Source organism: Bemisia tabaci, chromosome 2, assembly GCF_918797505.1.
Source record: "Bemisia tabaci chromosome 2, PGI_BMITA_v3".
NCBI classification, from domain to species: Eukaryota; Metazoa; Arthropoda; class Insecta; order Hemiptera; family Aleyrodidae; genus Bemisia; species Bemisia tabaci.
In genome coordinates, this window is record NC_092794.1 from 21,000,944 (window position 1) to 21,023,496 (window position 22,553).

At 37.6% G+C, this 22,553-nt stretch overlaps 3 protein-coding genes across 4 annotated transcripts in view; 1 reads left to right on the plus strand and 2 right to left on the minus strand.

The window, feature by feature from the left end:
- The window catches only part of Mi-2 (chromodomain-helicase-DNA-binding protein Mi-2 homolog), a 51,926-nt gene that overhangs the window by 26,769 nt on the left and 2,604 nt on the right, over positions 1–22,553 (minus strand). The window contains exons 2-14 of the mRNA XM_072296896.1: positions 22,214–22,290; positions 11,873–11,998; positions 10,540–10,687; positions 8,407–8,552; positions 7,205–7,351; positions 6,478–6,660; positions 5,578–5,799; positions 4,661–4,857; positions 3,652–4,140; positions 2,996–3,170; positions 2,134–2,243; positions 1,428–1,683; positions 509–817 (exon numbers count right to left, since the gene is read on the minus strand). Coding sequence (XP_072152997.1) covers positions 509–817; positions 1,428–1,683; positions 2,134–2,243; positions 2,996–3,170; positions 3,652–4,140; positions 4,661–4,857; positions 5,578–5,799; positions 6,478–6,660; positions 7,205–7,351; positions 8,407–8,552; positions 10,540–10,687; positions 11,873–11,998; positions 22,214–22,290 — 2,585 coding nt within the window. The remainder of the gene's footprint in view (positions 1–508; positions 818–1,427; positions 1,684–2,133; positions 2,244–2,995; positions 3,171–3,651; positions 4,141–4,660; positions 4,858–5,577; positions 5,800–6,477; positions 6,661–7,204; positions 7,352–8,406; positions 8,553–10,539; positions 10,688–11,872; positions 11,999–22,213; positions 22,291–22,553) is intronic.
- On the plus strand, positions 12,351–16,449 carry LOC109038598 (uncharacterized). Its single transcript, XM_019053705.2, has 4 exons — positions 12,351–12,759; positions 13,561–13,797; positions 14,345–14,605; positions 15,082–16,449. The coding sequence occupies exons 1-4, from the start codon at positions 12,580–12,582 to the stop codon at positions 16,219–16,221; spliced, it is 1,818 nt and encodes a 605-aa protein (XP_018909250.2). The 5' UTR covers positions 12,351–12,579; the 3' UTR covers positions 16,222–16,449.
- Positions 17,722–22,150, minus strand: LOC140224020 (uncharacterized). Of its 2 annotated transcripts, none has more exons than XM_072296899.1 (3): positions 21,304–22,150; positions 20,111–20,307; positions 17,722–19,525 (listed from the first exon to the last, which is right to left on the minus strand). In XM_072296899.1, exons 1-3 carry the CDS (start codon positions 21,441–21,443, stop codon positions 18,552–18,554), a joined length of 1,311 nt encoding a protein of 436 aa, XP_072153000.1. In that variant the 5' UTR covers positions 21,444–22,150; the 3' UTR covers positions 17,722–18,551. The 2 variants fall into 2 exon arrangements, with proteins under 2 accessions (XP_072153000.1, XP_072152999.1); XM_072296898.1 differs by lacking the exon at positions 21,304–22,150 and adding an exon at positions 20,855–21,297.

Sequence of the window (22,553 nt, forward strand, 5' to 3'; positions counted from 1 at the left end):
TAGTACTTCCGGACCGCCTTTAAAAAATCAGTACTATTTCCGGAATTCCGAACTTGTAGACACCCTGAACAAGTCATTAATGAATATATTTCTGTGTGTGTTGTTATAAAATTATTTTCATATTTTTTATTTCATGACAACTATTAGAATTTCTTTTTAAAAAGGGTAGAGTGATAGCAACAGTGGCACAATGAAGAGATGTTTGCCTCTAAGAAAAAACCTTTTAGAGCTCATTTAACATAAATTGACTTGCCTGATCATTCCTGCTGTGCACACAAGAACAACTAGTAGGATTCCCTTTTCCACTTTCAACAGTGGCCCAAAAAAGAAACCAATATAAATTTATTTAGATAATCCAAGGGTTATCACTTTAGGAAATAGCCTCGCATCATGAAATTTCTCTTGCGTTTGAGACTCTCAGATCAACCAATTTTGGCACCATTGAATTGTAAAATGGATAACACAGTTTGTCATAAAAATTCAATTTTGTAATAAGAATGGTACATACCTTAGACTGATTACTTTTTAAACGATGAGCTTCATCTACAACTAAAACAGCCCACTCAATGGAGCCAAGTAAAGCAACATCAATGGAGATCAATTCATAACTAGTGAGCAAAACATTAAATTTAACGTTACTGGAACGAATTTTTGTGGCTCTGCCTCCGCGAGTAGCATTTTCATCAAAAGCAATCTCGTGTTCGCGGATGACCAATCGAGAATCCTTGTCTCCAACGTAAGTTACACAGTAAAAGTCAGGAGCCCAAGTTTCAAATTCACGTTCCCAATTGATAATTGTGGAGAGTGGAGCACTGACCTGTAAAAGAATAAAATAGCATTAAGTGATGAGGAGCAAAAATTAGGATACTCGCTGGTTTGAAGTAATCCAACTTCTCGAGATTTTTGTTAAATAATTTACTTAAGATGATTTGAAGTATTGCACTTAGTTTACTTGTATTTATTTCATATCTTAATTTTTGTACATCAAAAGTGTTCTGCCTTTCCTTCTGTACTTAAGTTTTAATTTTAATAATTCTCTGTCAAGGTAGGAACATTTTTGCTTCTGTTCCAATCTATGAATTCTCAATAAAATTTATTAAAGGAGAGAGGGGAAAAAATGCCTTTTGGGCATAATAAATTTAGGCATAGGAGCAAATTCTGAATTTCACATAAAAGAAAAGCGTTTAAGATACATTTGCAGCAAAAAAATCAAACTTCCGACTCAAGGAGGGAGAGGACAGCCGTTGCATTTTCTGCTTCTTGAATGTCAAAATGACCTCATTGGACAGTCCTCTTGTCAAATTCTAAACAAGTCCTTTGGAGTCAAGAAAAAGGTAAAGACCAGCAATTGAAACCTTTCTGCAGTCCAGTTACCTGTTTTCCAGGTTGCGTGCAACCCTGTGAAAAAGCCTGGAACAATTACTTACCAAAAATGGCCCTTTACAATGTCCTTCTTTGTACAGAGAATACAGGAAAGTGATTGTCTGAATGGTCTTGCCGAGACCCATCTCATCGGCCAGAATTGTGTCAATGCCTTGACCCCAAGAATACCGCAACCAGTTAAGACCTTCCAGCTGGTAGGGATGAAGTGCCATTCCGGTCTCAGAGATGAAATCTGGCTGCTTCTCATACTTTTTCTTCAAGTCAGAAATAGGCTTCTCTGGAGGTGGAGTATACCTACGCCTGGGAATTCACAAAGAATATTAGAGAAATTACATAATTTAGTTTTGCAACGACAAGGCAGGTTGTGCTTTTTGGTGCACTTTGACGAACTTTAAATAGATTGACATGAAGATTATTCACAGTCCAAAACCAATAATTATGCAAATTTTGTAAGCAGAAGCCCAGGTGGCGTAATTGAGCACACGCTACTTTTCAATACAGCACTGCAGGGTGGAGGAATTACGTTCTCCCTCCTAACTGTTTGGTGCATCTGTTTAGTTTTATTAAAGGCGTCTGAACTGGATTCATGAACACAAAGCACCTGTCTCGTCCCTGTATAAATTGATTCAGTTTTGATGACTCGGTACGACTTCTCAATTCTTTTCCTCAGTTTATTCTTCAAATAACTTCTGTAAACTCAGTTGAAATGACTCGGAATAGTTGAGGATACATGGGAATACAAATACTTACGGAGATTTGCCATCGATTCCATTTTCTTCTTGAAGTTCTTTTGTCTTGGTTTTCTTACTTTTACCCTTTTTATTCCGTTTGCTATCATTGTTATAGTTAGCCCGTAGGTCCTGAAACAAGCAACGTAGATCAGTTGTTATTTTGAAAGGCTGATTATTAAAACTCACTGTTCACGACTGATGAAAAATAAGTTACTGGCTACCTATCTCCCTGAGTGATAAAGTAAGAGATTTGAGAGCACCCCTTAAATTATTTTGTTAGATGCTCCCATTTATTAAAAGTGGATGGATGCAGGCTACAAAGCCATCAACGAAATGAAAACCCTTGAGTTACTTCACTCATAAGACATGATCAACAAAATCAAAAGTTTTGGCAAAATCAGTGTGAAGTGAATCAACCTGAAGAAAGCAATTCATCATCTTAGCAATAAAATCACCATAAACAAGGAACTCAAACACCACAAATCTACCCCTGACAAAATCATGTTCTGACTAAGCAATTGGCCTGCTAATTTGAATTAAGTACTTTGATTTATCGTTGACTTGAAATTTAATTTGGGAAAGTGCAAAATTTGGTCATTATAATGATATAACTTTCCTCATCTTGCTTCAGCCACTTGGAACTACTTTTTTGCTGCAGGAACAATGCGCCCATTACCTCGGATTGGCTGAATTTAATAAACTTTGACAAAATGGGCACCTGTTTCCCCTTGATGTAGTGAGTCAGCTTAAATAGTCTCATGGGCATGTTGAAAATCAACAACAATTGTCAAAACGAGAGCTGGCAGCACAGATCTCATCAGCAAAAACAAAAGTTAGAACATAGGATGGGTCATGCTAAAGAATAAAATAAAATAAATTACCAAGTAATATTCAATGGCGCTTTTTAAGCCAGTAATCTCATCGTCTTCTTCTTCCCAAGTAGCTTGATCATACGAAAGGTCACGCCATTTGACTAAGTATAGAGTGCGGCCATCACGCATTGTACGGTGGTTAATAACCCTGTGTACGATGAGCCATTCTGGTTTGACACCATACCTGATTAAATGAAGAAAAAATAAAACAATCCAGTTAAAAAAGAAAACTAGGTAGTCAATAATAAGTCATCATAAAGGTCATGAAATTCAGAAAATCATGCACATTTGTTGGAGCATGTTGTTGGAAAATAGCAGTAGTTTTATGATTTTTGCACTATTTTGGAATAATTTTGGAATCAGGATCACAAAAAAGTTGGGTAAGTTGGTCACTAAGAGTTTGTGTTCACAAAATCTACGGAAAAGATGTAAATCCTTACAGAAATCGAAAAAGATTAGAAAAATCTAACATTTAAGAGAGACTATCAATTTTGCACAGATGTACGATTATGAACACAACTGCACACATTTGTAAGACTTTAAATCTTTCATACACATAAAGTTATTAATTCTGCACAGATGCGAGATTGTGAACGTACTTTTAGCACGCCAAGTCCATCTATCTCTTTATATATGCCACTCAGGACAAGATTGTTGCGGCTTACCTATAATATTTCTCTTCCAAATTCTGATCGTTTTCTTCGGTTGCTCCTTGGTTTCTTATCCTCTTCATCCGATTATCCATTTCATCAAGAGGCTCCTCAAGTTTCGGTGGTTCATCCATGTCATATTTTCGGAAATACAGCCGAGTCATTTGTGGATTAAAAACTTCCATCTGTAGTTCAGAGAGCCAATCACACTTCCAGTATGATTTCTCGTGCCACTTGACAAAGAATTCCCTTTGCCGTGGTGGTTTTCTCGTCTTCTTTGCTGGTTTCCCATCTTCAGCTGGTTTCTCTTCGGGAGGATCTTCTTGCTTACACCAGCGCCAGGTGAGGATTTTCGCTACTTTACCAGGCAGCGGCTTGGCCGAGCAGCGAGGGCACTTCCAATCTCCGTCTGGAATGTCTTGAAGTGGAGGACTGAGACAGAATGTATGATATGCGGAGGGACATGAATCACAGCACAATAACTCACCACCATCCTTGCAGACTCTGAAAAATAAGTTGACACCATTTTATTCCATGCATATTCATTTGGACACATATGAATATGAAATATATGAAATGAACATATGAAATGACTATTGTACAAAAAAGTAGGCATGTTTTTTTTTCCTTTCTTAAAAAAAAAAAATGTAGATAAGAAACAGTGATTTGTGTTGTTTTAACAATCTCATTTCCTTGAGGCCTGGATTGTAAAATCTCACTTAATACTCAATTTTGTAGATTTAATAGCGGAAATAGCAGAGAACAACGACATAGCGACTTTATGCATCTCTTTTTTTCATCAGCTTCAATAAAAATTGTTTGAATCTCAACCTTATTTAAATGGCTACTTCGGTATTTATAAACTTATGATTTCTACAGTAACAATTTCCTGCATACCACTCTAGTAAACATGAAGTTATCAGCTCCAGTAATGTGCTTATTCAGGTTTAAAACAATATCACTGAATATTTTGGACAAGGGGAATAAAATCTTACGCCAAAGACTTAGACATAGGTGATTTTACCTGCAAAACTCTTGATGTTGATCATCGTCTTGCTCTTGAGCTCCTTCTCCTTCACAATGTGGACAGGACCATTTGCCTTCAGGAGTATCCTCTAGTTCAGGGTCTAAACACACCAGGTGATAAGCCCTTGGACATGTATCACAAAGAATAATCTCTCCACCTTGTTGGCAGACTTCACAATAATCTTGATGGTCCGTCTGAAATTCATCATGCAATGAAAAAAATGTATCATTTGTCACTGGGTAAAAATCAGGTAGCAAAGTCTGATAAAAATAATTAACCTAAAATATTTCCCATTCTTATTTTCTTTAATTATTAGATTATCTTAATCAATCTTTTGATAAATTACATGTACATGCAAACTGCACCAGGGTAAAGACTCAAGAGAAAGACCCCCAATTTGTTGAGGGTCAATTTTGAACACCAGGACAACTTTTAATTATGGGTCAGTAGCATCTACTTTATTTCAATTCATTTTCTGAAAGTACCAGGTTAACTAGGCTCCAAGAAATTTTTCAGATTTTTTTAAACTCTAAATGACGAAGAAACCCAGTTTGAACAGATATATTTGGTGGGTGCTGATGACGTAGCCAAGCAGGAAAAAAGGCGTTTGTTAATTGGCTGAACTCATATTCAGGCATCACCTTACTGCATCAACTAGACTGTCAGCTATTGATTAACTTTTTCTCTCCTTCGAAATGATTTTTTGAACTTTTTAATGAACTTTTTGTTTATTTCACGAAATTTAACGAGAAAGAGAAAAACTATAGTACAACCCTGCAAAAATTCCTTGCTGCACTTATTTGAGAGATTTGCCTTTCAAAAGTTTGTCCAAAAAGATCCGCCTTGGTACAAAAGTTACTTTAGATTGAATCACAGACCACAGAGAAGATGGAAGACTCTGCTGTTCTGCTTACCTCATAACCATCCTCTCCCTCTCCAGCTGGAAATTTGGATGTAGTTTTTGTCTTCTTCTTCTTTTTGGACTTACTCCCTATCTTGGTTTTAGCCTTCTTTTTGGGGGTTTCTTCATCGTCTTTGGTGACTTCTGTTTCTTCTGCTTCCTGCAGCATTTGCTCAAATTCAGCATCAGAATCTCTGTCTGAACCAGCAGCGGCACCACCATCACCTTCTTCATCCTGAGGAAAATGAACACACCTAATTAGTATGGAATCCAGTGAGACCTCAAGTTATTATGACTAAAGGAGACAATTCTTCGATGATTAACTAGATCAGGTCCTCTTGTGAGGAACCATGGCATCCATGACGAAATTTCAAAATTTATCAAAGCAGGGAGCATTTGGTGCACAGCTGTACTTTGAAATAAGGGATCAATACAGGACCTTCACTGATGAGGTTTCAAAGCTTGATGTAGGTTTTAGAGATACGTTGTTGGAACTTGAGAGAGTCAGATTTTCACGTTTCTGTCGTACTGCTAAATTAACCCTTTGAGTACCACGCCCGAGAATACTCGGGTTGCGGCAAGCCACCGTCACAGACCACGCCCGAGTATTCTCGTGCTGCGCCTCGCGTTCGTATTTCCCGCTCTAGCTCCCTTGTTTTTCAATGAAATTAAGTATACAGCATATGTGCACTCTGTCGGCAAATATGTGAACTACATCTTTATCTTATCCTTGACAGAGAGCGCCACTATCGGCGGCCGTATTCCTAACGCGGCCGTCAAAGGGTTAAGAGCTGATTTCCGAGTTAGATTTTAGCAGCATGACATGGTGATTTCTCTAAAACCAACACTGACGATTCACCTTATGAAAGTCTTTGAATTTTCATATTTTAATTGATGAGAGGGGAAAACTTACGGAACTATTTTGCTTGCGCTTCCCGAGTTTAATTTTAAGAGTAGGAACTTTGGTGTTGGAGGCAGGGGTTCCACTCTTCCTGCCACCTTTCTTACTGCCTCGACCTCTTTTCCTTTTGGATTTCTCCTCAAGTTCTTCATCTTCTTCGTCACCATCAGCATTGTCCTCAGATTGAACAGCCGACTGCAATAAATCAAATTTCAGATTAGAAAATTAAAATTTTTAAAAAAAAGCAAAATTCATTTGAGGAAGCAATTCTAGCAGGATCTGCTATGTTGCTTGATTAGATAAAAGAAAAGGTACTAAAATGAAACACTGTTCAATAGTAACAGGTCTTACGCTGAAAAATTCTTTGGATTGAAAGATTCACTCCAAGTCCGTGAATTTTAAAGAAAGAAAATATGTTTACCGTCATCATCTTAGCTTTCTTGGCAATGTGCATTGAAATGAGATCTAAAACAATGCAAATTTGAACTTGTTTTACGGCAGATCTTTAATGATAAAAAAAAATAATCAGAAAATTTCTGTCGAACCAAGTGCAATCTGTCTAGTTAGCCATTTCAGTTTCAAAATTTAATGTTTAAAATTATTATTTTTTTTTTATTTTTTTTTTTCAGAAAAATTTAATTTGATTTTAATCATAATCACAGTTAATTCCGCCAGTTGTAATATAACCTCATAAATCTGTAATTGCAGAGCTCTGAGTTTCAACCTAAAAAACTACTACCTTTGATCGAGATCTACTGGATTTCGGTGTGTAATCAGGTTCTTCATTGACTTCTGATTCTTGCTGCTGATCTTGCAGGTGTGGATTGATGTTGGAGAAATCTCGCCATTTTGCAGCAACCAGCATCATCATTTTGCCAGTTGGGACCTAGAGCAGGGTTTAAATGAATTAGTAAACAGGCTGAAATTGTGACTTTTAAAACAAATAAATATGTCGGCAGAACTTTCACAGCAGTAATGACCCCTAAATTCCACTAATTTCCTCAGATTATACGGAAAATCTGCCTCCATTATCTTACCAAATATGGGTCCCTTACAGTTTTCCCCTGAAATTTACATCCCAAAATTTGCAATTCCTCTAAAGTTCACACCCTACAACAGTTAAAGTACCAAAATTTCAAAGAAATGTACTTAACCCATTCGCCTCGTTTGACGAGTATACTCATCAGCGCGCGCGGGGGACATATCTCAGTCGATGAGTTGATTCGCGGCATCTTTCGGCGTTGCTATGCGATTTTTTTTGGCAGTGTTTTTTCACTTTTTCGATAGATGGCATCTCAAGCGTCGAAATGGTGAAAATGGCGTAAATTGACCATAGAGTACAACAGTCGCAATGAACTGGAGCACAGATGAAGACTTTTTGAGAATGTTTTGTCCAGGACTTCTGAGACTAGTGTGGCGATTAGCGGTACTGTATCTGCGGGGTCCGAGCTCCAGGGCCCGCTCAGCAAATACAGGGATAAAATTTATCTCATTGAAACCGGGAGTTCCGTACATTTTTTAATTTGTTATGATATTGGTCAACATAATTTGCCAAAATTCGCGAAAATAGTTATTGATTTAAAATAATAAATCCCAAAAACCACTCATAGTCTCCAATTCTCTTATTAGCCACCGTGTTACAAAATGCCGTCGGGTTCACACTTGGTTCACACTTTCCGGCGAACAAGGGGCTCGAAATGGCCCGTTCATAGATTGACTTCATTAGCGCTCCAGTACATTGCGACTCTATTGTGCTCTATGGAATTAACTTGTCAGCTGAGATAGTGTCCTCGGCGCCCGCTGACGAGTAAACTCGTCATGTGAGGCGAATGGGTTAATGTAAAATGTAATAACTGAACGCACGAGGGTGACAAGATGGAGCAAGAGATTTTGGATTCGTGGGGAAAGTCAAATAATTTTGCTCATAAAATCAAAACTCACCTTTGGATTCTCTTCGGCTAGAATAGGCCTAATATGCTGTTGGAAAAGTTTGTAAGTTGTAAGATTTTGGAAATCCGAATCTGTATAATCGATCCTGACATCTGTTAGGCCGAATTTTTCACAAACATCTTCAACTGATGGCATTCCTACAAAAAAAGAGAATCAGTATTCAGTCCATTCATAGAAAAGCACGGTTTAGAAAAGCGAATACACAGTAGTACAAAGTAGTAATAAGCTTACAGGATTGACAAAGGTGGCTTCTATTGTAACTTCCTAAGAATTCTAATTTTAAAGTTGGAATATTGAACTGGGGGAGTAAGAGTTGTGTTAAGGAAGTGAAAATGCCTCCTGCCGACTTCCTGCAGCGACATCGGCCTAATGAAGCTTGATCGCACAGTGGGGAGTTCGTAATATAGGACTTTTTCGAAATTTAAAAGAGAAACACATGCAAACAATTTTCTTATGTTTCCCCTGTCTGTCATATATTTACACTTTGACGGTTAAACTGCAGAAATGCGTATCTCAGTTAGCCGCGTTACAGACTTCCTGCCATACATGGTTCTCTACATGGAAAGCTACCGAACATCATTTTTTTAAATCTCAGTGGTTATCTTTCTCTTTATGAAGAATAAACTGTAAAAATTTCAAGCCTTGATGTTGTCTTGCTCTCTGATAATAAAAAAAATGGTAGCGGAGATTTCTAAAGGACTCAACTGACAAGGGGAGGCTACCGATTGTCCACCTCAGATCAGGTTCAAATTTGGCAGAGAGGTAGAATAGGTTAATATAAGAACCCGTATTTTTTTTTAGGTGCCAATGCCCAGCCGTTTTTGAGTTATGAATTTTTGAAGTTGCCGTTTTTTCGTGTCAGCGACGCGCTCAAGTTGAGCCTACTGTGCGCGCACCTTTTAATGCGATCCGAATGTCTCCGAGTACAGGCGAGACAGTTGTCCAAGCGGTAACGCGCTCGCCTATGGTGCTGAAGGTGCGAAGTTCGATACTTGTTCTGTGAATTAATTTTTAAAATTGATTATTTTGTGTTTTAATCGCTTCATCACAAGAAATTGTAAGTCACCTTGTAGACGTTGTGATGCTAATTATATTTTGTTCCTTTTTTGTCAAACACTCATTAAAAAAAATAAAAAAATAAAATATACATAAAAAATAATTAGAATCATAACGTCTACAAGGTGACTTACAATTTCTTGTGATGAAGCGATTAAAACACAAAATAATCAATTTTAAAAATTAATTCACAGAACAAGTATCGAACTCCGCACCTTCAGCACCATAGGCGAGCGCGTTACCGCTTGGACAACTGTCTCGCCTGTACTCGGAGACATTCGGATCGCATTAAAAGGTGCGCGCACAGTAGGCTCAACTTGAGCGCGTCGCTGACACGAAAAAACGGCAACTTCAAAAATTCATAACTCAAAAACGGCTGGGCATTGGCACCTAAAAAAAAATACGGGTTCTTATATTAACCTATTCTACCTCTCTGCCAAATTTGAACCCGATCTGAGGTGGACAATCGGTAGCCTCCCCTTGTGAGATGCACATTTTGCAGTTTCACCGTCCACATGTCCATTTGAGTGACTATTTCTAAAACTTATCATTGTCTCAAATTTTTGGTGGGCTTCCTGAAGAATTTAGCAACACTTCTGCTTAGTTTGCAGAAATACATGAGGTGTCTTAAAAGAAAGACTGGTGCCGCCATCTCAAAACTAAGCTACCAAGGGACTCTATCTCGATCCTGATTTCAATCTAATCTTCCTCTATTAATTGAGATAAAGAACAGCACAGCTAGATGACAATTAAAAAAGTTATGACAGTTCATGGACGCTCTCTGATTACGCTCCATGCGCGCTGCTAACAGGGTTTTGACAAAATTTGTTTATTTTCCTAAGTTTCTTGGTTTTACTAAACATGACAAATATGTTTGATTCCTTGGAATTGCTTGTTAATACCAGTCAAAAATTCAGCAGGATTCTTGTGAGCTAAGTGGATTCTCTTATTTTTAAAAATGCAAGGATTAAAAATTACTGAACAGACTCATTAGAACCATTCTATTGTGATACTAATGGAGTTTCGTTTGCTCATTAAATACTTAATACAGACTGTTAGTAACATTACCTGAATCAACATTTTGAGAGACTGTCGGTGTTGCATGTTTACTGCTACTGCCTTTGGATTTACGAGACTTACGTCCACTGTAGTCTGAATCATTTCCGCCAGTGCTGGTTCTTCCTGCACCATCATCCTCGAGGCCAAAGTCACTTTCCTAGAATCAGAATGATTCAGATTCTCAATTAGGATGACTACTGGATGGTACTACATCATTTAAATGTTACGCTTATTTATTACCAATCATACAATTTCTTATACTCCAAAACATTCTTTTTTGAAGGAGTTTCCAAATATTCTTGCGTTTTGATGACTAAACATTTCCTTTAATTCTTCCTTATCCTACATGTATTTTAAACATGAACGGAAAGTGGGTAAAGTAGGAAACCAAACACATTATAAGATACCAAATGAAAAGAAGAAAAAAATGAAACATCTAAAGTAATAAGTAAAACTTGAAACAGATGGAAAAAGAAATGGAAAAAAAATAAATAAATTTTACACTCTCTTCACATTTTCGAAATACGATCCCAGTTTTTGAAAATTACATGATTCAAATGAGAAATCTCTGATCAGATTGATGTAAAACCCCTCTGTCTTGACGTCCAATTTACGTCTACTTGGAAGCAGACATCTGATTCTAGTAATACAAGTTTAGAGGGCAATCTGAAAGATTTATAACGTCAAAACTTGCACAGAATTGGAAATTTTCGAACATTTTTGATAGTTTCACTACCACAGTTTATTTCAGTTTTGAGTTAAGTTTATTTTAACAAAGGGAAAATTCTATTTTAGTTCACTTTCCAAATGTGAGACCAAAAATAGAAGTTTGAGAGCAGCACCTCCAAATGGTTTGTTTCCGCATAAATTCGGGGTAAAGGCTTCTTTTACTTTACATTCTAAGTAATGAAGAATTAAATTTTGTTTGGTTTGGATGAAACACTGAGGTTTATTTTTCCCAATTGGTAAGTTGCGTTGTTCTTAGAATTGTTTTTGTCGGTCAGCTGAAAATATTAAAATCTGTCCAAAATGCAACTTCCTATTATTATTATACATTAACTGAGATATCGCCCTTTGAGAACTTCCGTTTATGACGTCATCCACCGCAGTAAAGACACCCTTGATTTCTTCCACAGCCAAAAGGGCTTTTCCTTGCCCCCCTCTCATTATTGTTTTCCTCTGGCCAGGAAGAATGGAAATCTCATTACTTGAGAGAGAAAAAAAATTCAAGTAAAAAATGAGACAGAGCAGAGATGAAGCATGTGTAAAAATTGTTTGTCTGTCATGATCAACTGCCCTCTCCAAAAGGTTTTATTTTGTTCCAAATAAAATAACTGCTTACATCTTCACTGCCTCCTTTCTTCTTCTTTTTGCGCTTTTTCTCACGTTTGCCTTCACTGCGAGCTTTTCGCTTCTTGCCTTTCTTGCGTTTCTTACTATCTTCTGGCTCAAAATCATCATCATCTTCCTAGATAAAATCAAGCAAAAACATTCATAAAATAAAATGAAATATATGTTAATAAATCTTCAAAAATTTGAGGGTAAAACAGATGAGAGTTCATGAACTAATCCTTCTTTTTGATTTTCCTCCACATGTTATCAATATCCTCATTAACTGAATTTTACAGAAATAATGCATGACTTATGAAATAATACCATTACTCTTTAACAGAATAATATTTAAACATGACTTTTTGAACCTATTGAAATTATTCTATCACATAAAAAATATTTCCATGGAGATGGTACATCAAAGTCAATGGAGAATTTGCACCTATTTTTTTTAATTCATTTTATGAAAGTAGGGGATGAATTGACCTTCCAGGAATTTTTTCCGATTTTTTTGAGATCGGGAACATTTTTTAATTTGAAAATGAAATTTGGGATCCAGTTCGAATTTGAATTTCGCGCTCACGCCGGTACTTCGTGACGTCAACTCGCGGCTGTCCGCCGTCGGCCTGCTGGAGCCCCATTGCTTACTGTGTAAACTTTCGTCGTCCCGACTTCGTTTTTCGTGCTGTTCAGAAGTGTTTTTTATTGGTTTTTGCGATGAAACCCATCTACAAGACCTGTTTTGTGCCCAAATGCAAGAACACATCGGTCAGTGCTCCCGAAAAGTTATTTTTTTCCGTGCCGCAAGGACCCGTTCGGCACTCGTGGTGCGCGATGGCCAGGAGAGATAAAATCTCATTGGTATCAGCTGTTCAATGTTGTGAAGATCATTTCGAGGTTAGTTCTCAACTTTAAACTTGCTGCAGAGGTTTGTAAGCATTATCAGTCATTCTTTACTTCTTTCCGTTATGTCTCGTTTTTGGAAAAGTGCCCTGTAACCTGCTAGAAGCTGTGCTTTCTTCCTCTTCCTCATGTAAACCAACAAAGCATTCCCTGCTCCAGAGTTATCACAAAGAAGATATAATGTAGTCAGTGCTCTTATTTTCCCCAGGTACTTTCAGTAAGGAAGGATACGATCATGTCATTTTAAGTTCCTCTCCAAATATTGTTTCCTGCCTGAGTCCTATGACTTTACGGTCCCGACTAAGGGCAAGTTTCCAAGCGGCCCAGAGTGAGTTTTGTTGGGGAACTCTGTTTCATACATTTGTTCGTCCTGTATGGGCATCAGAATGATCGCTTATTACTCACACTACCAGCTTGGTTCCCATTTCCTCGAGGTAAAGCCCAGCGGTTTCCTGATAGGCTCCTAGATTTACTGGATGTTTCGGAATATCCTCCGGAAGTATGGTAAGAAATTAAGCGGATAACATCTGCAGGTTTTGGGAGATGTTCTCAGTTTCATGAACAAGCAATAAGCTATGCTTAAAGGACCATTCTATTAGAAAATTGCCCATTCTTTTTGTATGAGGACTTTAAAGATCTAGGGAACTGAGTCTGAAAGCCGTGTAACAGCTCCTAGAGCTTGGCACCCTAAGTGTCGAATCTACAACTCTCTTCTTAATAATTTTTCTTAAGTACACATCTCCGCCATATTACTTTTAATTTTCCATTAACACCCAACCTCATATTCGTTTTCAGCCGTCGGAAGATGTAGAGGAATGGACTCGTTACTGCTTCCTCAAAGAACGAGGCCTACCTACTTTCAACTTACGTATTAAGAAGGGCGTGCTTCCACATATTTTCAACTGTCAGCCTGATCGCAAAAGAGCTCACTCAACACCTTTACGTTCAGTTGTAGAAAAAAGGATCGCAGCGGAAACCAAGCGAATTGCTTTACAGCCTGTGTCAGATCGCAATAATAACAACAACAACAAGGTAAAGTTATTATAAAAGCCACACATTCATAACAATCACTATTCACTTCTCTGAAATGAAATCACTCCGCCAAATCATGAACCTCACTTTCTGCTTCCATATATCTATTCTTGTAAAGGGGGCGGTGCTGTTCATATCCGTCTATCAGTGTCACGCAACCAGAAACTTATTGTGATTGCTTGATTTTGCATTTTCTGAACTTTCCTTTATTTTTATTTTTCATTTTTATCTATTTATTTCAAAGACACATCTATATTTTACCACAATGTCAGCTCAGCCCCCCACCATGAGCACAGTTTGGTGTTCGGACAACCAAACAGAACTCATTTACTGTAGAACTGGAAGCTTAACTATTGGGAAAGTTTCATTTTTCTGATTTTTGCCGGCGGCATGGATAAAAGTTGGCTTTCTTACTTCTTGTGAACACTTTCTTCCTAGGACCAAGAAGAATATGATAGGAGGGATAGTATATTGTGGAAGATTTTATGTAGTTGTCTGTTCATCATTTATTGTCCTTTCTGATTTTTTTCCTTTGATGTCATTACAGGAAAATCACAACCCTCTCATCACTTATCGCCCCCGGCTCAGTGTCTATGACAGTAACTTCTTCATGAGCTGGGCTCATGATTCTGTCTCTTCGCATTATGAATCGGACATCGATGCAATCACTCTGGATACTGAAATCTCTAGTTTCGTGGACGGTGCAGCAAATGAGAACACCAACATTGAAAGAGGTCACAGCTTCAGCGCTAGTTCTCATTCAACTGCTGAGAATTCCACCCCAACAACTTCAGAAGTTACATGTCCGGTAAGTCACTACTCCAAAGACGAAATCAAGTAAAGTGAATTTGGGGGGGGGGGGGGGGGAGTTCACATATCTGCAAACTGTCTTGGCCGAAATTTTAGCCTCCTTCCTATTACTCTACCTATCTACCCTACAAAAAATGCTTGCAACCTGAAGAAATTTAATGAACTGTAATTTTTAGAATATATATTTCTTTTTTCCTGTTTTCCCCTTCTTCTTAAATTTTGTTATTTGATTGGGAATAAAAAAATAAAAAAAAAAAAAAAAAAAAAAAAAAAATAATCAGCGAACATTGTACCAATGTGTGAGGGTAGCAGCACTTAATTTATGAGTTTGGGTTGGTAGCCGAGTGCTAGAAATAATGCAAAAAATGGATTAGGAATAATGGAGTAAACTTTAACAAAGTTTGAAGTAAACTGTAATCCCTGGCCTTTCACTTTCTGATGTATATTGAATGCATTGTGTTGGTTTTGTTTCAGACTTGTAAGCAGAGAGAATCTGCAGGCACACGTGACATTGCTACCTCACCCCTGCATTTTGAATGCACCCGTGACACAGCAACATCACCTGTTGATTTTGCAGGAGCAATTGACGAAGAGGAAATTTTATCTTCCTGCTCAGAAGTAGAAACTAGTTATGTTTCTGAAGCTGCCTCAGATAGTACGTACAACCCCGAAGAAAGTGTTAATCAATGCACTGAGGAGGAAGACAGTGCAGAGGAAGACAACGTCATGGAAGATTTTACAACGGAATACACGAAGGATTTATTTTTAAAATTAGCTACTTTCAGAATGGAGCGTAATCCAAAGCAGTACCTGGGTTTACACCCTGAGAATTTAGAGCTTTTGACACATATAGAACAAATAGCAAACATTAGTAAAATCGAGTCTTACATTGTTCTCCGCAAAATTCGAACTGATGAATCTTTTTTTTTTATCGCAGATGACCTAGGTTTCAGCATTAGTAAAGTTTCTCGAATATTTGCTAAACATTTACCCACTCTTTCTGCATACTTTCAGATTTTTGTGTATTGGCCTGAGAAACGAAATATATTGATGACTCTTCCAATTTCTTTTAGAGCTAACTATAAAGATGTAGTTTCTATCATTGATTGCTTTGAAATAGAGTTAGAAAAGCCTTCAAATGCTCTTAATCAGTCTCAAGCTTGGTCCGAATACAAGAAAGGTAACACGGCAAAATATCTCCTCTCTTGCACTCCCAATGGTTTCATAAATTTTGTATCTCAAGGGTTTGGTGGTCGAGCCTCTGATGTTACAATTTTGAAAGAGAGTGATTATCTAAAGATATTGCCCCCTAACTCAGTTGTCATGGCCGACCGTGGGTTTAAGGAAGTTGAAAGTGTGTTGGCTCTGCACAATTGTCGTTTGGTAAGGCCTCCAAGCGTTTCAGAGGGTGTTCCAATGACACAGAAGGAAGCTTTGCTCACGAAAATAATTGCTAGTTTACGCATACATGTTGAGCGTGTTATCAAGCAAGTTCGAGAGACAGCCTTTGTAGATGCGCATGCTCGTTTTAACCACAATTTCACCAGCCAACTTGATAATGTTGTTAATTTAGTCTGTGCTCTATCAAACCTTCAAAAACCTTTGGTAAAGTAGCTCTTCGACAGTTAACCACTCCTCATGAAAATAATTCGCCCCGTTAATATGTGGAAGGGTAGGACCTTTCCATCCTGGCGAGCAACCTCATTATGTCACACCTGGTGTGGAACCGTAATTATCATACATTATTCGTCCAAAATCTTTCCTTGAAAGAGTACTGTAAATTTGACTTATTATACATTATTCCTGTGGAATCTATGCGTAAATACATTTTTATTCTTTTTACATTGTCTTCCTATATTATTTCTGTTCCATATTAAAATGCAAGTAAGATTTTGAAAGAAAAAAAGTATGTGAACCATCCCACTTTCCGTAACAGAATACTTTAGCCCCCAAATCAACTTATCTTCACCTGTGCAGCTATTTTTCTCTCTATTTTCTGTTATTTTGAAGAAAAAAAGTCATCACTTCACTTGTTTAATGCAACAGTTGCAGGTCACTATTTTTATTAAAAAAAAAAAAAAAAAAAAAAAATAGAAGGAGAAATAAAAAAAAAGAAGAAAAAAAACCTACTTTTTACACAAAGAAAACAGATTTTATTAATTTACCATTTCAGGTGCTTAAAAAAAAATCAACTTTCACTTGCCTGTTCGAGTTTCTTTGCTGAGTCCACTTAGCATCTTATTAGAGAAAAAAATTTTTAACAGTAATTCTGAAACTTTGTATTCTGGCATGAAATTCTGGGAGTTCTGTTCAAGTTTCAGTGACAGGTTCAATCCTTTAAAATAAAGGTTAAGCTTCTTGAATAGATTTTTATGCACTCTCTTTAGAATGAATGTAGACTGATCAGGTCAGGTTTGCTTAAAAAAGGTTTTGCCCATTTTCCCCCTTTTGCTTTCCTTTCTTTTTCCTCATTTTTTTAAATCTGATCATGAGTGCACAAGTATAGCTATGCATTATTGTCAGATTCGTTTTAATAAATTTCAGTAAATATTTCTAATTTCTGCTCTAAAAAAAGTGGCTACTTCGAAAATGATGCAACTGTGCAACTTTAAATGATACAAATTAGGGTTCTGCGAGTTTTGTTCATCTTAAGAAAGTAGTCAATCACCAAGCTCTCCCATAAGTACTCATTGCCTCAAATAGTGATTTTATTTCTACATTCTCATAACAGAAATTTGCCACTCTCTTTGAAAAATAACAGACCTGCATCAATTTGTAAGTCACTGACAGACTTGAGAAGGTTAAGTAATGTCTGAGAGCTCACTCAGTGATGCAAGTACTACACAGATTCAAATATTATTAAAGATTCCTTTTCTTTTTGGCGGGGTGAGTAGAATATGGATTGAGTTTAACTGAAATGCAGCAAGCCGCATCAAATTTGAACCTAAGAAAATAGATTTAAAGTTTCATTCATCAGTAAGACTCAATCCTGAGGACCAAGTTCAACAACTTTTTTCATTTTCCAAATATACTTCAACAACTATCAATATTTGAAAGGAGAACATGTACGAATGCTTGTTATTGCATACCTCTTCCAACTAATCATTTTTCAAAAGGAGACTCGGTATTTTCCGGGAAACTACGTCTATTTTTAAATCCTCTCACTTTTTTTGCCTAAGGCCCAAAAAGTAGTGCATGGAGGAAATGGTGAGGGTAGAGACGGGTGGAATAGATTTTGAGGGTCAAATAAAAGAGTTCAGATGATTTGAAGGTAACTGCTGCTTATAATTTAATATTAAGAGCACCTTACACGATTATTATGCTACAATCACATTCAATGAAACTGTACAACGAAAATGGTAAGAAAAAACATTATGAATTATTATACTATCTACATTTATAACAGGAGATCAATTTTAACATGACTATATCAGAGAGGCACCAAACACTCTGAAATACTGACAAGTATTTATGAATGAGACTATAAGAATGATTAGATCTGCTTGTACAAAAGCAGTTCACTGATGTTGGGCTGAAATCCAATCACATTCACAGCTTAAACATCAAGTAATTGAATCTTAAATCGAAGAAAAAAACGTATTGTATCACAGTGATGAAACTCAGAAAAAACCCATTATCAGGCATCAGTGTAGTTAGGCACAAGATTCCCAAAAACCAACAAGTTTATAAGAATTGTTAAGGCGGAAATGAGAAGGCTGAGCATTCAAGGGACTTAATGAGGTCATGTAAAGAAGAGAATTGAGAACATGAGCAAGTAATATTCCACGACCCAACGAAGTAACATACATAAAAATTTCCAACGAGTGAGTAACCAAAATAAAGGATAAGAAAAACGTAATAATAATTTCCTAAACATGAACATGGTGAGAGACTTTAATGTGTACAACGGCTGAGATCATAGGAAAACGCCAGAGGTAGATACTTTACAACTTTGGATAAACATATTTACGCCAAAATTCTGTGGCAGCAGTAATCAATTCCATAATAGTAGCTCTATCAAACTTTACTTCAATTATTTTTACAAACCCATTATTTTCGAAATCTGGGTCAGCGACACAAAACAGGCCTTTTTGCTTGTCACATAAAAGCATTTGAAGCAAAATTTGGGCTTTGTACTTAGGTGCTGGTTCCGTAAAATCGTTGTTAAAATAAGATGGGTAGGTTTCCCCGGAAGCTGGACACTTAACTTCCACAACATGCTCTCCAAGAATACCATCAGGCGAAGCACCAAACATTGGGTACGCGCTGTTTAAAACTAATCCAGTCTTTTGCATAGGAACTTTTGTTTTCCGTATTTTCCTAACTTCACTTAAAACTAAAGGCTCTAACCTCCGCCCCCGGGCCATTGCTTTTGTATCTTTGAACTTTTTGGCTCCTAGTATAGTGGCAACTAGGGAACCGTCCTCAGTGTGGCACCTTGCTGCTTCATGCAGCTTAGATGCAGTTACTCGCCCGTATCGAAACTCAAACCACAAATCAGACAAAGCCTGGTTTTTTGTTTCCTCAGCTACCTTTAAGCATTCCTCTACAGTCATTAGAGAGGCACAAAAGTCTGTAAAACTGTCAACGGTATGAGGGTCTGGAGTATCATAAACATAGGATGTATGCATACGGTGAATTGATAAGGTGACCTTAGGATTTGTCACTTGCGCGTAAACTTGGAACCCTGACTTTTGGAAGGTCTTGTTGCTGAGATTTCGAAACTGGGCCAAATTTTCTGGCAGCACCGATGCAGTGTGGCGCTTCTTGCCCATTGCAGCAATCAACTTGAATTTGTCCGTGGAGCCAACCTTCGCAAGGGGCGATCGGAGCCAGTAGCAATCAACAGAAGTGACAGACGGTGTTTCACTTCTCCGATTCACCCAGGCCACAAATGCGAAAACATGCTTGCAAATAACTGTGAACAAAATGAACAGGTGAATTACATTGCTGTTATTAGGAAAATACAATCAGAAACACAAATACAAATCAAAAATCACATTGGTACAAGGGTTATGAAGGTGGCACATGTTCGTCATTTCAGAATATGATGACTTGGGAGGCAGCTGGATATGTGATGGATCTAGGGTGCGGAAAAATAGGTTAACCGCAGGAATCATCTGCAGTTCCAAGGGTTTTATTGCCTTCATATATAAAAACTAGACCCGCACCTAAGCTGCAGGTATTTCAATTCTTATTATTTCAGAAAGTTTCGGCATCCTAGTTTCTTATAGGGTTTGAACTGTCTTAATTATTTGCCGCATTCATGAATGCTGTGTAAGAGCAAATAAATCTTCTTTCTTTCTATGGCAACGTCTAATGAGCGATTTAACTTAGAAATCACCATGCGATGCTGCAGGATATTAAGAAAGTCTAAAACTGACGCCACTTAATCCGCTCTTAGGAACGATGGTAGCTCTTCCAAAACCCAAATTTCAACCGAAGATGCTGGAAAAAGAAGAGATGACTGTAATGAAAATTTCTCAAAAAACCAATAATTCACCTGAGCTAGCTGCACATCCGGAACAAGCTGCTTTCGTTATCTTCATTAGCCCTTCGTCAAGTTCCATCGTCACGGGGTAGCCCTTGTTACGTACTCTATGCTCTGGGGTGACTTCTCCTTTGAGGCACACTTTAAGTCCCTCTCTTTTTACTTGCACATAGCAAACCGCATGATCACCGTAGCTTGCCCGACTTGACCTAAAATGGAAAAAACAGAAGCGTTATAAACATGTACATTAGGAACAGCAACAGACTGTTCAGATAGTACAGGACTCAGAGTAAACAAGAAATCTCCATCATCACGGGATATCACTTGCTTAGCATGGAGCAAAGCGTGGGATGCACTGCGCACTTGGACCTCTAATCATCATGGTTCAGCATTGCCGAAAGGTACAAAAGGGGAAAATCAATAGGATGCACCAGAGAAATATTTCTATATACTGTCTGTCAGGAGTACCTTAGCTGTGATTGCATAAGTTGAGATTTAAAAGGTTCGTATAGTCTGACAGAATAAGTAAGTTGTTGTTTACATTTTGAAATGTCAACCTGTCACCTGAACTGAAAGTTCACGAGAGGCTCTTGTAGGGCCACTTGATCAGTCCAACAGCACCATGAATGATAAGCAAGCACAGGTTTGAATGTACGATAGCACTTTCATGACTCATCATAGTTCATGACAAATTAATGCATATCGCTCGCCCATAATCTGAACCCGATTGCGTAAAAGAAATCAGGTTACCATTACCAAACATAATCCGGCAGTAATGTAATTGAATACACATTTTCTATCTGCAAGGGTCTACTAAATTTCTGATTCCTTGCAAATCTCCAGGTAGAAAGTGGGATTATCATAATGCAAACAGATGTAAGCATGTGCATATTCAAGATGTTCAGGTACAGGCTAGGTGAGCAGAGTTCACATTGAAAAGGGTTAGATATAAGACATTTAAATGTGGAAACTAAGTAGGAGCATTGACTGTAAGTAAGATACTTAAACATTTGCACACAGCGTTTCCTTCATGATGCATTTAAATATGAGAGCTAGGCCACTTTTACACATTCACTCAACCCTGGGCTTGAATTGAAGGGGGCTTGCGATTAGCATTATCATCTGTTAACTCTACAGATGATCAGGATCACCTACTAACTGAACATATGATCCAGCAAACAATAAGCACAAGTAGAAGTACTAACCTTATCTCCTTCACATGCTGGACCTCGGGCTCCAGCCTGACCGATGAATTGAAGAAGTCGACGACCATCCTAAGAGTTAATTTGGGCAAATTGCGACTGTCTGCCTTTACGTATCCATCGGAAACAATTTTCGGCGCCATTCTCGCGATTAAATTAGCAATTCACATTTGATTCACACAATAATTGAACATTTCACGATAGAAAGCCGCACGCACAATGTTTACCTTACGGCCGATCGCCATGTTGGATTCGGATAGCCGCTAGATGACGTCATCAGCCAATCAGAGACCCGGAAACTTTCACGAGCTTTTTCCGCGCTGAAAAAGCACTGACGAACTTTTTTGACCACACCATCGTTTTTCTCGCGAAATTTTCATCTGGAAAAACATTACTTCGAAGGAATCCCCACTGCATGCAAATTCTCCATTTTGGGTCTTTCTTTGAGACAGCTTAGTCCAAACTTCAGCAACTAGCGCACGCTGACTGACAATTATGAATGCAATGACAATTATAGATGGAACAGAGTTATATAAATAATGAATCAGTAAGCCTTGCATTGAGAGACTTTATGAATATAGCCCATGAGTGCCATTTAATTCTGGATTTATTATGATAAGGGTCGACTTAATTTTACAAAATTCAAGAGAATAAATATTATTCATTAAAAAAACAAAAGAACATGGCTTGAAATGGCACAGAACTACCAATCATCATGATTATAAAATGAAGCACTACAAGTTAAGATGGATTGCAAGTTTCTTATTCTTATTTTAATTTGACTCCTGGTATTTGTTGAACATCTTTGGGCACAATGTCAGTAGTTTGATACTCCATGCAAATGTGATTTACCATTGATAATTAAAGTATAGTAACTGAGGTTCATTAGGAAATCCAAAAATTCTCAACTTACTTCTACTTGTTTTTCTTCAGCTTCAGAACCTGCTGCTGAGGCATCTTGATTCTCCTCAACCTCCTCACCATCTTCGGCTGCAAAAAGAACAAAAAATAAAACACATTAGTATCGATGTGAAAGTTGAAAATGAAGAAGTAGAAGTCTTGAGCTCCTATCTGGATGGCCAAAGAATTTTGGAATTAAAGTACCCTTAGTTTTTCTTCGTCTGACCACCTTTATGGGAAATTTCTGTACTTACTTTTAAGACAACATAGGATGAAAAATATAATTTCAAGATTTTCCAAAATAATATTGGCCTCCTGAGGTCCAGTGAATGTTGCACCAGCTTTATGATCAG

Coding starts and splice junctions, on each gene's coding strand:
- LOC109038598 (XM_019053705.2), top strand. CDS start 12,580: ATGAAACCCATCTACAAGACCTGTTTTGTGCCCAAATGCAAGAACACA. Junction 12,760..13,560: donor GTTGTGAAGATCATTTCGAG/GTTAGTTCTCAA, acceptor ATTCGTTTTCAG/CCGTCGGAAGATGTAGAGGA. Junction 13,798..14,344: donor ATAATAACAACAACAACAAG/GTAAAGTTATTA, acceptor ATGTCATTACAG/GAAAATCACAACCCTCTCAT.
- LOC140224020 (XM_072296898.1), bottom strand. CDS start 21,108: ATGTTTAAGTATCTTACTTACAGTCAATGCTCCTACTTAGTTTCCACA. Junction 20,308..20,854: donor TTACTGCCGGATTATGTTTG/GTAATGGTAACC, acceptor TTTCCATTTTAG/GTCAAGTCGGGCAAGCTACG. Junction 19,526..20,110: donor CGGATGTGCAGCTAGCTCAG/GTGAATTATTGG, acceptor TTTTGTTCACAG/TTATTTGCAAGCATGTTTTC.